Source organism: Ostrea edulis, chromosome 1, assembly GCF_947568905.1.
Source record: "Ostrea edulis chromosome 1, xbOstEdul1.1, whole genome shotgun sequence".
Classification (NCBI taxonomy): domain Eukaryota; kingdom Metazoa; phylum Mollusca; class Bivalvia; order Ostreida; family Ostreidae; genus Ostrea; species Ostrea edulis.
The window spans coordinates 29,139,196-29,154,905 of record NC_079164.1 but is presented as its reverse complement, the minus strand read 5'-3'; the positions used below and the strand labels follow the sequence as shown (position 1 = coordinate 29,154,905).

Here is a 15,710-nt window from a genome sequence, read left to right as displayed (position 1 = left end):
TTTCTGCATAGTAATGGAGTTAAATGAATAACTTCACTAACTGGTATGCCTTGCTTGCTTCAGTAGTTATTTTATCGGTATCTAGGTGTGTACTAATTGATTCGTTATTTTTTATATAAGGATAAAATGTAGATGGCTTAACACAAAAGGCTGTATATAGAAACTTAGGGAATTTCCACAGTGACTCTTTGTTATGGCTACAGACTATGTGGATGTGATAAAGATATGTGATGACAAGAAATAATCAATGTTTAGTCAGAAATGCATGAAATGATAGTTCCAAGAGAATACAGAGGTCTGTGAATGTATCCCCCTGCTTTTTTGTCAATTGTCTGACATTTCAACCAAGCTTATACAAATTGGTTGTCTCCCCTTGTATTTACAGCCATATCTCGGTACTAGAAATAAATGACCATATTCACATAGCTCCACATTTTTATTAGGACTTAGTCTCCATATAGTATAATGTTCATACTTCTCAGTCCACTGCTTTTTTTTTTTTTTTTTTTTTTTTTTTTTTTTAAAGTCCATAAATAGCTACCACCAAAGAAATCTTTTAGATATCTCAATAACTACCTCCAAAGAAATCTCTATAGCTATCACCAAAAAAATCTTTTAAAATTCCATTGCTACCACCAAAGGATTCTTTTAAAATCTCTATAGTTACTTAAAATCAAAGAAATCTTTTAAAAATCTCTATAATCTCCACAACTACAACCAAAGAAATCTTTTGAAAATCCCATGAAATCTTTTTAAAATCCCATGAAATCATTTAAAAATCTCCATAGCTTCAACCAAAGAAATCTTTTAAAAATCCCATTGCTACCACCAAAGGAATCGTTTAAAAATCTCTATACCAGCTATCACCACAGAAATCTTTTATGCATTATCTCAATAACTACCTCCAAAGAAATCTTTAAAAATCTCTTTAACTACAACCAAAGAAATTTTTTTAAATCTCTACAACTACCATCAACGAAATCTTTGAAAATCTCTATATCTATCAATAAAGAATTAAATCTTGAATTTGATGTCATCTTTATAGGTCACTGGCTGTGGTCAGTGTAACCTCAGACAACTGGACATGCAACTAAAAAGTATTGTTAAATGATATATGATGTATGTTATTTTGGTCTCCAATGCATGTATTGCACTAGTACTGGCAAATGTGAGTTGGCTTATCATCCAAACTCATCAGAACTTCTTTGATATAACGAGATATGACTGTAGTTGCCATGTTTCATTACTTGACCATGCTTGCTGACCTTAGTGATTACTTGACCTTGCTTGCTGACCTTTGACCCTTGTGTTGGTGTTGTTTTACTAGTATTTTTCTTTTTGACTTGTATAGACTTTTCTGCAGACATACTCAAAGACAGCGGTGGAATCAGTACAGGAATGTCTAACAACTGCACAAAGAACCAAAAAATTAGCACCAAATACTTTTGAGGTATTTATCAACCATCCAGATCTTAAGTTTCACTGCTGCTTGTAAATCAATGTCTTCAAATATTGGGGGGGAAAACCCTGAAATTGGTACATTTTGTTGAATTCTATGAACATGCTGTGGCAATGTTTCCTTCTCTTTTAGCCATACATAGAAGAAATATGTAACTCACTACGAGGAGATATATTTGACAAATATTTAGAAAGGTTTGTATTACTTTTTAACCATCAGATACAAAGAAAATGCATCTCTGTTAAAATCATTACACACATTAGACTGAATGTCCAGAATCCTCTCTAATGAAATTAACAGGGAACAGAATCATTTTTATCAAATTGATTTTGTCCCTTTAGACATTGATAAGACTAAAATTACACACATTAGAAAGATTTCCAAGGGTTATACTATTTTCCTGTGCATAAATATAGAGATTGGATATTGCATTGGAGTTTATATGGTGAATATATATGTGTGTGTGTATATATGTATTCCCTACAAGGGGAATGCTGCACCACTAGTTTTGAAGGAGTAAGGGCCCTTGGACTTAGATTTATTTTATGCAAGTACCTTGTCTTCGCAACTCCTCTTAAACCCTTTAGAAAATTTCAATGAAACTTAGTACAAAGGAAGATCACAATGTGTAGATGTGCATATTACAAGGGGAATGCTGTCCCACTATTTTTGAAGGAGTTACAGCCCTTGAACTTGATTTGTTTAATGCAAAAGACATTGTTATTGCAACTCCCACGAAATCCTTTTGTGGATAATTCATAATTTATATTGATGCAAATTATTATCCCTAGATATGGATTTACTTGTTCAAATTCCTGGGTCAATAATGTATGTGGGCGTATCATGTACCAGTTTAACAGTGCCCTATTTTTAGGTCACATGGTCAAAAGCCAAGAGTCAATCCACTCTGGACATAGGAAGATATTGTCCGCTCAATATCTTGAATTGTTTTGGCACTACACTACTATCAATGATGCATTTGTTTAACCTCTTTCCAATTTTGCACTGGGGAGTGGGGGGCATATATTGTTTTACAAACATTTTTTGTTATTTTATATATTTAATATGTAACTACTACTATAATGATAATAATCAAGAAGTATTATGAGGCTGTTTTAATGATATGAATGAAAGATATTGAAAGTCATGAGGAAAATTCAATACCAGGACAACAACAGGGAGTAGTGACTAGTTTCATGCAGAGCCCAGTTATAAACAGGAATCAATTCCACTGGGGTTCCTGTTTGAATGTTGAGCTCATCAGTACAGTAAAAATAATAACAGATGTGGTTATGTGCAAACATGATTCTGAGTCTTTATATTCTCTCAATGAATCATGTCATACAACATCAATCTGAGTTGACAGGATTCTTAGTCTTTGTAGTCTCTCAATAAATCAAATGATTTAGCATTAACCTGAGTTTAATTTGCGGTAGTGTAACTTGAAATTGGTACACGGTAGATATGATTGTATATGTAAACAATCTAAAAAAAAAATTCCAAGTGTTATTAAAAGAAATTGAATTTTATTTTGATAATTTTCTCTTTTTAGTGAAAAATATACTCGATTTTGCCAGTGGAAGAACCTAGAGTTGAATATAGAGGTAGGTATGAGAATTTTGTTTGTCGTACAAAATTGTGAAGCTCTATATGTGTCTGTGCATATAGCTGGGCATCATGCTCTAGCTTTTCCTCAGCAGTACATACAGGTGACTCTCAATGGCTCGAACTTCCATCTCTCAAAGTGAAATCATGGTCCCGATTTTTCTCTCTATATAACTAAGTAAATTTACTATTGATCTCTGGAAGTGAAGTTGGGTCCCATAAAACATATTTCATTGTTTTTCACTCTTGATCTCTTGGAAGTGGTAGTAGTGTACACACACCATTACCCAAGTGTTTAATTATTTCTGCTTGGACCTTACCTGGATTTTTTTTAATGCTAGGCTAGTGTGGTTCTGGTAATTAGAAGTTTACATAGGTGATACATCTGCTTATATGTGGAGGTGGACACTTGATTATATAATTGTTTAATTGGTCAGTTTTCACCCTACACTTGGGTCCTGTGATGATTAAAATTTGTATCTAATAGGACTATGAATTTGTTTTGACTTGACAATGAGAGAGTAATTATGAGACAGTAATTTAGAGATCTACAGACTATTAAATTTCTTGAGTTTGTTCTCTGTGTAAAGTTACTCTAAAACATAATTTAGATCCTCATTATTATCCTTATTGGATCCACTCTGCTTCTCTACAACCCTTGGCTGTGTTAGCGCGATTTTCGTAGCTTTGAGTGTCGTCCTCTAACGGGTGGAGAAAACAAACTCTGTTTGGATAATATCATGTTCAACCAATGAAAATGCGTTTTTCAACTACATTTTGTGTGTTGTTAAAATAAAAATGGCTGCGTCTAGTGAGTTACACGATGTTATATGCAAAGCCTCATGGCCCAGTCTACACACCGCCATGTTGTATGGAGACTCTATGAAAATCTTGTTAAATGGAAGTGTTTTGAAGACGATGACTAATTGTTTACACATTCCTTCGTCTTGCACATGGTGTAACGTAACACGCTATCTGATTAGATGCAGGGAACTTGGCCTGCAACCAATCATATGCAGGAAATTGTTGACACAGAAATCGTGCTAACGCGGCCAAGGGTTGTAGAGAAGTGGAGCAGAAGATGAGAACAAATAGATGCATAAACTTTGAAATCTTTTTATTAATGCAAAATAACGTTCTTTGTTTTGAAATCAAATCAACTACCTGATAAATATGAAGGAAAACGTGTCAAAATGATCTCAAGATTTTGCTGGTAAACATTTCCGATTACTGTAAAATCTTAACCATATGTTCGGACCTTCAATTTCCGAATTTTGATCTCTTGAACTCTCGATTTCTCAAAGTTTTATGAAGATCCCTTGAACTACCGAATTATCGAGAATCACCAGTGTATATTCTCTTCAATGGCTGGTCTGATTAAGATTATCAAAAATTACCAGTATATATTCTCTTCAATGGCTAGTCTGATCTTTCAATTACAAACTGCCAGCTAGGTCTTTAGTGTATAAAAGTTAGCTCTATTTTCATCAAATTATTAATTTGTTTGTCACATACTTGTCAGTTTGATAGTCTACATAATTTTCCTTGTTAAGGTGTTGTAACATGAAGCATATAACTAAGGCTTTATTGAGATTGAAATGCTTCATTATTGCTAAGGCTGATCATCTAAAAATGTCTGTTAAATCGATAAAGTATGAAACTGGACTTAGGTTTGATAATAAGAAAATGGAGATCTGCACTTATTTTTTGCCAATGATGTTGATACAGTACTGTAGCAGAAGCTTTGTATAAGGTCTCCTATTACAACAGTATATGATCTCATCTACCTTTCTTTGGTGTGACATTTCAATGCTACTGCCTGTCAGATTGTTAGTGCTCTACCTTAGCTTTACACTGTGGCATTTTTAGCCAAACTTTCAGCTTTACCAAAGGATTTTAAAATCTGGTAAAAGACACCCCCCCCCCCCTAAATAAAAAGACCATCTTGATTGCTGTAAGCCTCTCTTATGAATTTTTTGTATGTTAGCTTTGATTAATTAAGAAAAATCCATCTAATTAACACATCCTTGTCCTAGTAATTTGTCTCTGAAAATGATTAAATGTAATGAGTTTCTTGGTGATTAAAAACTTTTGAATGCTTCATAATCTCACACTTAAAAGAGGATCTTAAACTCATTAAAAACTAATCAATATTATCACAAAATATGTGGATGTTTAGTGAATTGATTAAGAGCTAGTAATTGCTGGTCTATGATTGATTATCACTTCGATTAGTCAATTGCATGATTATGTGCATTCTTATTTTCTCTCTCAAAAATGTTTTTTATGACTCAGAGTTGGATTGCTAGTATGGAGATATGCAGTACAGACAATGACTGTATTCAATAATTCATTATTATGTAGTACAAAAGTCACAATGATTTGGCAAGTTGATGTACATTAAAGTAAATCAAGTTAAAGTCATTGTTGGCTCTCTCCACCTGTTCTTTAACTTTGTATGCCCCCACCCCCCCCCCCACCCCCCACCCCAAAGAAAGATAGTAATTTAATTTTAAGACTATTCAACCATTATTTAAAAAAATCAGGATGTTAAGTGGGTCTTGTGGTAAAATGCGATCAAATCCTATGAGCCTATATATAGTTTCAGTGGATTTGATCATGTACTGCACCACTTGATATTCCAGTGAAGTTTATATAAGGGAGTAATCAGCATGTGAAGGTGGCAATTTTACATGAAGCATATACTACAATAGCTTTGATTGTTCCTGTAAATATTTGACCTGCAAAAGAATGTAATACAGGTGACTCTTGATAATTCAAAGTTCAAGGGAACTTGATGAAAAAAACTTAAGAGTGATTGAGAGTTCAAGAGTCAAATCTGGAAATTAAAGGTTCAACTATAGTGGTTAAGATTTTATAGTAACTGAAGTGCATATTTACAACATCCTTGCATTGTTTTTACATGTTGTCCTTCATTTTCTTAACTCACCTGAGCTTTTGTCTGTCGTCTGTCTGGACGGATGTCTGTCCATCTGTCTGTAAAGTTTTCACGTTTTCATCTTCTTATTCAGAACCACTGGGCCAATTTCAATCAAACTTGGTACAATTCATCCATGGGTAAAGGGTATTCAAGTTTGTTCAAATGAATGGCCATGCCCCCTTTAAAAGTGGGATAATCGTAAAAATGGGGTGGGGTCATTTAAAAGTCTTCTCAAGAACCACTGGTCCAGAAAAGTTAAAAATTACATGAAACCTTTCTGAAATAGTGCAGATTCAAGTTTGTTAAAACCATGGTTCCTTGGGGGTAGAGTAGGGCCACAATAGGGGATCAAAGTTTTATTTGTAATTATATAGGAAAATCTTTAAGAATATCTCTTGAACTATTTAAGCTAGGGCTTTCAAATTTTCGAGAGTAAATTTGCTTTTAGTTGAATAGAGAATAGAATAGTTAACACGAGAGATAGAAGTTCAAGCCGTGGAGAGTCACCTGTATGTTTGATTGATATGCAAGAGTCTGTACATGTAAAGTAGCTTTGTTTACACAATGCTCTGTGTGGCTAGTGTAGGGCACAAATTGGTATTTAATGTTTTGCATGGGAAAAGATGTAGATGTTCAGGTGAGTGATGTGACCCCTGGACTTCTCATCTTCATTCATGACCCTGAAGCCAGAATTGGTGGACAATAGGAGTTTACAGATTTATAATCTTACGAGTCTTTATGATTACTATAGGTGACTGTGTGATACTATGGTGACCTTGAAGGTCCATGAGCTTTCATTTAAAAGAGGTATTATGGTTAAGATCATTCCTTAATGCCAGCTTAAAAGTGCTATCAATATCAAGCATTGTATTAGCCCTCTGAAGTTTCTATATGGAGTCCATAGGATGTTCAGGAATATTGCATTGATTGCTTTTTAGCTCACCTGAGCTGAAAACTCAAGTGAGCGTTTCTGATCGTCTGTTGTCCGTCATCTGTCTGTAAACTTTTCACATTTTTTACTTCTTCTCCGGAACCACTGGGTCAATTCTAACCAAACTTAGCCAAAAGCATCCTTGGAAGAAGGGCTTTCAAGTTTGTTCAAAGGGGAGATAATCACAAAAATGCAAAAAATAAGGTGGGGTCATTTAAAAATCTTCTTCTCAAGAACCACTGAGCCGGAAAAGCTGAGATTTACATGAAAGCTTCCTGACATAGTACAAATTCGAGTTTGTTAAAACCATGGCCCCTGGGGGTAGGTTGGGGCCACAATAGGGGATCATAGTTTCACATGGGAATAAATAGGGAAAATCTTTAAAAATCTTGTTCTCAAGAATCACTGGGCCAGAAGAGCTGAGATTTACATGAAAGCTTCCTGACATCGTGCAGATTCAAGTTTGTTCATATCATGGCTCCCGGGGGTAGGTTGGGGTCACAATAAGGGATCAAAGTTTCACATGGGAATAAATACGGAAAATCTTTTAAAATCTTCTCCTCATGAACCACTGGGCAAGAAAAGTACAAATTTACATGAAAGCTTCCTGACATATTGCCTCAACACGTTAGCTCCATTTTTAAGGTCATGTCCGAAAGACCCGTTATTCTCACTTTAAGTGCCAAACGTTTGGCAAAGGAGCAATCACTACCTATTATAACGTTTTAGGTTTGACGTGGCCATGACACGAGTGGGGCTTGAACTCACAACCTCCTGGTTATGAAGTGAATGCTCTACCAGGGAGCTACATGTACCGTGACCGGTCAATATTGCATTTATAAGCAATAACAATTGAAGATATTATGGAACATGACTCTTACAATGCACAGCCTTGACTCGAAAGTCAAGTTTTAACGGAAAGCTCATGGACCATCAAGGTCACCAGAGTATCACACACAGTCACCTATAGTAATCATAAAGACTCGTAAGATTATAAATCTGTAAACTCCTATTGTCGACTCAAAAGTTGCCATACTCAAAAGTTTTTATTATTGCCTGATTTTATTAGTGTACTTCTGAAATTTACAACATTTTTGGATTGTACTTGAAAATCACTTTAGAAAAAAAGATGAAAAAATAAAGCAAAATATTTTAAACCAGTTTTAGTAGCACTCCATGCAGAAGGTGTAATTTTCTTCCATACAAAATGAATTAGAATAGTAATCAACGATATTGCCAGTGGAGTTTTAGAAATCAATAGGGCTCTGCCTCTGCATTTTTTATTAGTCACTGCTCCTCAGATCTGTATGGGACAAATTTACAATTATAGAGAGATTGTGACAAATTACAGACAGTTGATCATCTCAAGGGTCCAGAGCCAAATGGAAATTAGTGTTTTGAATTCCCTACAGACGCTTTCCCAGAATACTTCTTTATAAACAGGATAACAACACAGCCCAGATTAAACCACTGTGTAATATTTAAACCACTGTAATATTTTTTTTTTAAAAGGAAAATTTAGAAAACAGCACTGGTCTATAAAATACAGTTTCAACACACAAATATTTTAAACAATGAACTTGCATTTTTATCATAAAAAGAAAATGATTTGATCTTTATATGAGGAAGCACTGCCAATATGATCAACAAGATTTCAATTATGCAATACTGATTATGGTTAGTCCACTTTCAACATCCAGGAGACTTTTGTTGGCATATGTTGAGAGGTTTGTTTATAGATATTTTTCTGTATGATAAAACTGTTTCGTTCAATGATTATTTATATTTTCAGCTAACAATGAATGACTTCAGCGTCCATAGAATTATTGGCAGGGGAGGATTTGGGGAAGTGTATGGTTGTCGTAAAGCAGACACTGGTAAAATGTAAGTCAAGTCTGTAAACATTGAATATTTTTTTTTTGAAACAAATTTTAATGTAGCGCTTACAATTCATGTAGTATTCCACAGCTTTCAAGTGAGGATCTTATTTTACAGAGTACTTGTATGGGTATTTCAGATGCGCATTTTGCAAGGTTTTTTTTTTAAGTTTCTTTCATATTTGAGAAAATTACAGGTTAGTGAACTTATTCAGTTTTTAGGAAATATTATATAGATATTGCATGTAGTTGAGGGTAACATTGAAAATTTTCACCCCGAGAAAACCATTGTCAACCGAGGCAAAGCAACCTTGTGTATTTTCCATAAATTTAATGTCAGATAGACGAAGTTTATTGTGACGTCACAATAAGTCCGAGTTATTCTACTTTCATAGTTTGTAAGGCACAAAATATGCGGGTCTCTGATACACAGTTAAATCGCCTGGTTTTGGTTGATACAAAAACAAGCAAGTAAATCAGCATTCAAGGAGAATGGAAATACAACACTTCTTATCATAAGGTCAAGGTCATAGTATCAGTTAATAGGAAAACCTTGTAGACAGAATACAGGCTGAACCATTGGAGCCAGGACTGTCCAACTTGGTACATGTACACATACACCTTATGCCAAGCAGAAGATGTCTATTGTTTCTCAAGGTCATAGTATCACTTAGTAGAAAAACCTTGTTTTTGTTACGGATACAGATATTGCCCTGAAATTTAGTCACAAACTCCTTCTCGGAAGAATGTATGTTCAGTGTGCATTTCAGATGGATTGGTGCACCATGACCTACTTTAGCAGTAAAAGTAGGTCAAACAGTTTTCTAGATTTTTTTTTCGTTATAATTTCAGGTATTGCCCTGAAATTTTGTTACAAACTCCTTTTCAGAGAAATGCATAATCAGTTCACATTTCAACTTTATTGATGCACTATGACCTACTTTAGGGCTAAAAGTAGGTGAAATAGTTTTCTGGACTTTTTCTTATCATTGATACAGATATTGCTTTGAAGGCCTAATGGGTGTATGTTGTGTCGTTTGCAGTGCTATTGTTACATATTGCATTACAAATGTCACATTGGACGGGGCATTCATGTCCTATGAACATATATCTGGTATAATTTTCTTTGATGTTGAAAAAAATCTACAGGTTGTTAAACTTTTGCTCAAATTTGGGGAAATCTTTACACACAGAGCTCTTGTTTTGTCTATTTACCTTCTGACACAGTTTTTAAGCTAGAACCTTTCATTCATATGATGCAAAAGAAAGTATGTCATAGATTGATGATGGCTGATACTGCCTTCATTAAAGTTCTACAACTTATGCCTGCAAGAAGATATAAATGCCAAACATAACCTTGTGATACCACTTCTAGTATTCTTATTAAGGACATGATTTTCTCACCATTATTAAGTCATATGATCGAATAAATATTATGGCCTCTGATCCCAATCATACGACTTGATCTTTAATCCATTCATTGCCTAAATATTTTGACCTGATATGTAATGTCATCTGATAATTTCAATGAAATTATATCCTTAATTAGAAAATAAAGACTAACAGATCCTGCAGGAACAATCAAGTCTCGGGCATGGTCATTGACTGTGAGATGAGAGCCAGCACTGTTTGGCATTTAAACAAACACACTCTGGTTGATTGTTTTGTTCTGATTAAGCTTAAATGATGTGTATTTTATCTAAGCTGCAAGAAGCACTTTCCTGGGGATTCTCACAGTTAGTAAAAAGTCTTAATCAAACTTAGGGGATGCAAATTACTGTTGATTATCACGCAAGACAGGGAGTCACTTAATGCAGCCAATTTATATAGAAAGTAATGTTTGGCAAGATTAGATTTGGTCACAAAGGACAGAGAGTCGCTTAAATCAGGGGTTTGCTTAGACAGACTAAACTGTACTAGTACAGTAAAGGAATTGGACATTATTGAATTTACAAAATGATGATGCTGAGTGAGTGACCAAAAACATTACTCATACTAACAATTATACACATGAAAATTAGTGCACAAGATCAAAGTTAATGCCCCCCTGTTTCCTCTGAACTTGGACTGCCTTCAGACTGTGATACAATTTAGTCTCTTTGGGCTAGGCATGGACTGCTTTCAGACTATGGTGCATTTCAAAGTCTCTTTTACCTAAGCTTGGACTGCCTTTAGCCTGGTACAATTTAGTCTCTGGTCTAGGCTTGGACTGCCTTCAGACTGTGATACAATTTAGTCTCTTTGGTCTAGGCTTGGACTGCCTTCAGACTGTGGTGCATTTCAAAGTCTCTTTCACCTAGACTTGGACTGCCTTCAGCCTGGTACAGTTTAATTTCTTTGGCCTAGGCTTGGACTGCCTTCAGACTGGTACAATTTAGTTTCTTTGGTCTAGGCTTGGACTGCCTTCAGACTGGTACAATTTAGTTTCTTTGGTCTAGGCTTGGACTGCCTTCAGACTGTGATGCAATTTAGTCTCTTTGGTCTAGGCTTGGACTGCCTTCAGACTGGTACAATTTAGTCTCTTTGGCCTAGGCTTGGACTGCCTTCAGCCTAGTACAATTTAGTTTCTTTGGTCTAGGCTTGGAGTGCCTTCAGACTGGTACAATTTAGTCTCTTTGGCCTAGGTTTGGACTGCCTTCAGCCTAGTACAATTTAGTTTCTTTGGTCTAGGCTTGGACTGCCTTCAGACTGGTACAATTTAGTTTCTTTGGCCTAGGCTTGGACTGCCTTCACCCTGGTACAATTTAGTTTCTTTGGTCTAAGCTTGGACTGCCTTCAGACTGTTACAATTTAGTCTCTTTGACCTAGGCTTGGACTGTCTTCAGACTGGTACAATTTATTCTCTTTGGTCTAGGCTTGGACTGCCTTCAGACTGTTAAAATTTAGTCTCTTTGACCTAGGCTTGGACTGCCTTCAGCCTGGTACAATTTAGTCTCTTTGACCTAGGCTTGGACTGCCTTCAGCCTGGTACAATTTATTCTCTTTGGTCTAGGCTTGGACTGCCTTCAGACTGCTACAATTCACCATTGTTCTCATTAGTCAGTGTCAATATATGACACTCTGTGTCAAACTTCTAAAATATTCCGAAATATCGAGGATCTGTTTTTGAAATGTCAGATAGAGTTGAAATACTTATCTGTTTTTGTATTGACAGCCATTGATGCTCTAACTCCATGACATACATGCTTAGAAAATAAAGGAAATCTGTTAGGTACTGTGAATTGATGTTTCCTTATTGAAAAGCTTTTTAGCCATAAGCATTAGCCTTCCTGTTTTCTCATGTAAACCTGCATTTCACAGAATATTATCTATTTGCCTGTAAACCTTGCATTTCACGAAATATTATCTTGACCTGACGTTTTGAACTGCTTGTGTCAGTTTCTGGTCACTGATACTAATTCATAAGGCCACACCAATTTGTAAAATAGTTCTTCCGATTTTCAAACAAAAAAAGTGAGGCGAGAGGGCGAAATTATTTTACAAATATTGTTTTTAATTTTGGAGATAAATATTATGAGGCGAGCGAATACAAGAAATATAAATATTTTTGATTGAATTAAGTGTGATTTTAAAAAGCGAGCGCTTAAAAATAAAGATCTAAAATCATCAAATATCATTTGTTTACCACATGAACTTAATATTTTTCAACTTTGTTGATATAATGTACAATAAATAAGTATTTCAGGTTTCAAAGACTTATTTTCTTTATACCTAAAACATTTACTTTGCAACATTAACTGATATAGCTGCAGAACTGTAGCTCTCTGAAAAAATATTTTGACGCAACAAAATATTTTTTCAGAGAGCTACAGTTCTGCAGCTATAACTGATAAGGTCTTTTTGAAGAATTTTATTTAAGTTTCATTTCTACAAACTTTCGATTCAGAGATATGCATATTGCTAGGGACATGTCCAGTTTTGAAATCTCCATTGCATCGCTTTTCGTATTTTCTTGAATTTTAATAGGACACACTTAATCAATAATCACCAAACCTTTTGTGAATGTGTCGTGAACTGTGGGATCGGTTTAAAATAGTCCTCAGTACCCCTTGCTTGTCGTAAGAGGCGAATAAATGGGGCGGTCCTTCGGATAAGACTGCAAAAACTGAGACCTGTGTCACAGCAGGTGTGGCACGATAAAGATCCCTCCCTGCTCAATGGCCATAAGCGCTGAGCATAGGCCTAATTTTTGCAACCCTTCACCAGCAATGGTAACGTCTTCATGCGAGTGAAATATTTTCAAGAGAGACTTTAAACAATATTATAATCAATGAATCGTATGCTGTCGATGTTCTCTAATATATAGTGGCATCGAATAGTGCTTCAAAAGTTCCATAGGATTCCAGTTCGATTGCAGTATAAGGATCAACTTCCAATCTAGTGTTATGAAGTATCGTACATGTTAAGATAGACATCATGAATAACTTAAAACACCGTATTACACTGTTAGGAAATATCTCGAGAGCCCGCACTTCTGTCATTTGTCAGCCACATACATCAAGGTCGTTTTTGCGCTTGTTGTAAAAAGTCAAAAATATTTTACAGATATTTTTGGACACGCGGGCGGAAATTATTTTTTGATAATATAATTTGGATTTATTTCAAATAGAAGCGGCGAATCCAACGAACTAGATTACAAATTGGCATGGCCTAAGTACATATTAGAGATGAAGAAAAAAAATAAATCAACAAATAAAGTCCAAAAATATTGATGTCTGATGTTTGCTTTAAACAATGCTGACCAGTCAAATGAAAATCAATTTTGGATGTTGCAACCAATTAGCATGAAATTTTAGAAATGATTTGATATATCAAAATACAAGCTCATTAGTGGGTACCTTTTAGGCAAAATTGAAATCTGGTTTTGTACAAAATGTACATTTTTATATGCATTGTGAGATAAAATTCTCCTGTAAGTGATTGAAAGGTATGACAAAGTGTCAATTAAGGTGCATATGTTTTGTTAGTCCATTTGATTAAATGGCCTCAAGCAATAGTTTGGTCCTGGGGACAGACAAAATGTATTGCTCAAGAACCTACTTAGATAATGTATTGTTGGAAAAGAAACTAATTGATATAAAAGATGAAGTATTAATACAAGTCAAATTTTTTTTTTTTCAGTCTGTATAACATAGTTAAAGTTGTAAATTTATATAATATGTTGTATCAATTGGTTATTATTATAGAAAAAAAATATTTGAGTGGTTTTTTTTTTATCATACTCAGGGCTCGAAATTAGCGAAAATTACTCGCAAAATGCGAGTACATTTGAAAAATAGCAAGTAAAAATAGTGGACACTCGAAAATCTTAGCGAGTGGTGATTTACAAACTATGATCGTATCGTGTCCGTTTTATACGGTGATGCGCTATTCGCTTTTCTTAAACTTGCACTCTGGATCATACAAACGCTTACATGAACGACTGATTTCAACAATCGTTTCTATCCAGATTTTTCTTTTATGATGTTTTAAAGAACCTCAGAGTCAAACAAATGCTTTAAAGGTCGGGCATCGCATTATGATGAAAAATATAGACATGTGCCACGAGACCTGTTCACCTCTAGGGGTGATTAAATTGAATTCCAAGTATGAGGTTTTTGTTATTCATTTATCTAAAAAAAAAAAAAAAAAAATCCAAGTCTTCCAGTATTCATTTTTATCAGAATCATGAGAATGTCCTATCTATATCAATTTATTGTCATATTGAGGTCGGGTTGTAGTGATGACACAAGTGCACTGCTCACCGCGTAGACGATTATCAAAAAAGTTCATGGGGCTCGTGATTGTGCTGCTTATAAAACCATGAGTCCGGGATTCGCTTTGAAAAATCATTTGTGACAACCCTGATGTGGCATGAAATTGAAAGACTGGATCTAGACCTGTGGTAAACAGGTTGTGGATTAGAGGTGCGATAATCAAGAGACCTAAACATTGCACCATATGACTTAAGTAACTTAGTGTCCTGTCCAAACAATGCCTGTTAATTGACCCACTAGGCTCAGTAATGATGGGGAAAATCGTTGATTTAAAAAAAGCATGAAAAAAGGGCACTGCTTCATTATTTTTATTTTAGCTTGTAGGTTTTCATTTTAGCCTGTGCATCTTTTACCCACAGGCTAAAATTAGCCTGTGGTAGAAAAAGTTAATTTCGATCCCTGCATACTTTATATATGCAGATTATACAATTCAACTCAATTGGATTTAAAAAAAAAGTAATCAAGCTAATTTTCCATTATTTTTCAGAGTTAGATAATATATACCTCATTTTGAAATATTTATGATCATGTGACGTAAGATTATTAGGTTTATTTAGGTGAATTTAGAAAGTAACCATTATAGTGAGACACAAAAGCTTGAATGGCCTACAGCTGTGGAACATGTTCAGCAATAAAACAGTCAGGCAGGGAATGGGGTAGAGAAAACTAGTTTGAGCAATATATACATATGAAGAGGAAGTTAGATCTCATGTTTAACATAAAATCATTTTTAGGAAAACATAGTGTAATAATTAAAATTTATGTAATGGGTGATATCCACTGGATAAAGGAGTAAACATGTGATAGATAGATTTATTATATACCCATCAATGTATCGTTTTTTGATACTGCAGATTTCACAGAGTGGGATCCGATTTTCCGGATCACCACACTGTGGCTTTCTGATTCTGTATCAGTATCCTCTGAAACTGATGGTGTCACAATGCATTGCGTACTGGTTTTCTCGGGGTGAAAATTTTTAATGTTACCCTCAACTACATGCAATATTTATATAATGTTACTGTGTTTTAGATAATTTGTATTACATTTATTATCTTGTAAATGTGGATATAAAATACATAAGGGGGTATATGATAAATTTATCTTTGCTACAGTAACTTGATCCGAAGAATTGGATCAT

General features: G+C 34.8%; 1 protein-coding gene across 4 annotated transcripts in view; it reads left to right on the top strand.

Annotated features, from left to right (window-relative positions):
* The window catches only part of LOC125663920 (beta-adrenergic receptor kinase 2-like), a 64,463-nt gene that overhangs the window by 26,541 nt on the left and 22,212 nt on the right, over positions 1 to 15,710 (top strand). For 2 of the 4 annotated variants that reach the window (XM_048896357.2, XM_048896360.2), the window contains 4 exons: positions 1,352 to 1,450; positions 1,592 to 1,653; positions 3,012 to 3,063; positions 8,729 to 8,820. In XM_048896357.2, the coding sequence (XP_048752314.2) occupies positions 1,352 to 1,450; positions 1,592 to 1,653; positions 3,012 to 3,063; positions 8,729 to 8,820 (305 nt within the window). The remainder of the gene's footprint in view (positions 1 to 1,351; positions 1,451 to 1,591; positions 1,654 to 3,011; positions 3,064 to 8,728; positions 8,821 to 15,710) is intronic. The other 2 variants (XM_048896359.2, XM_048896361.2) reach the window with 1 other exon arrangement.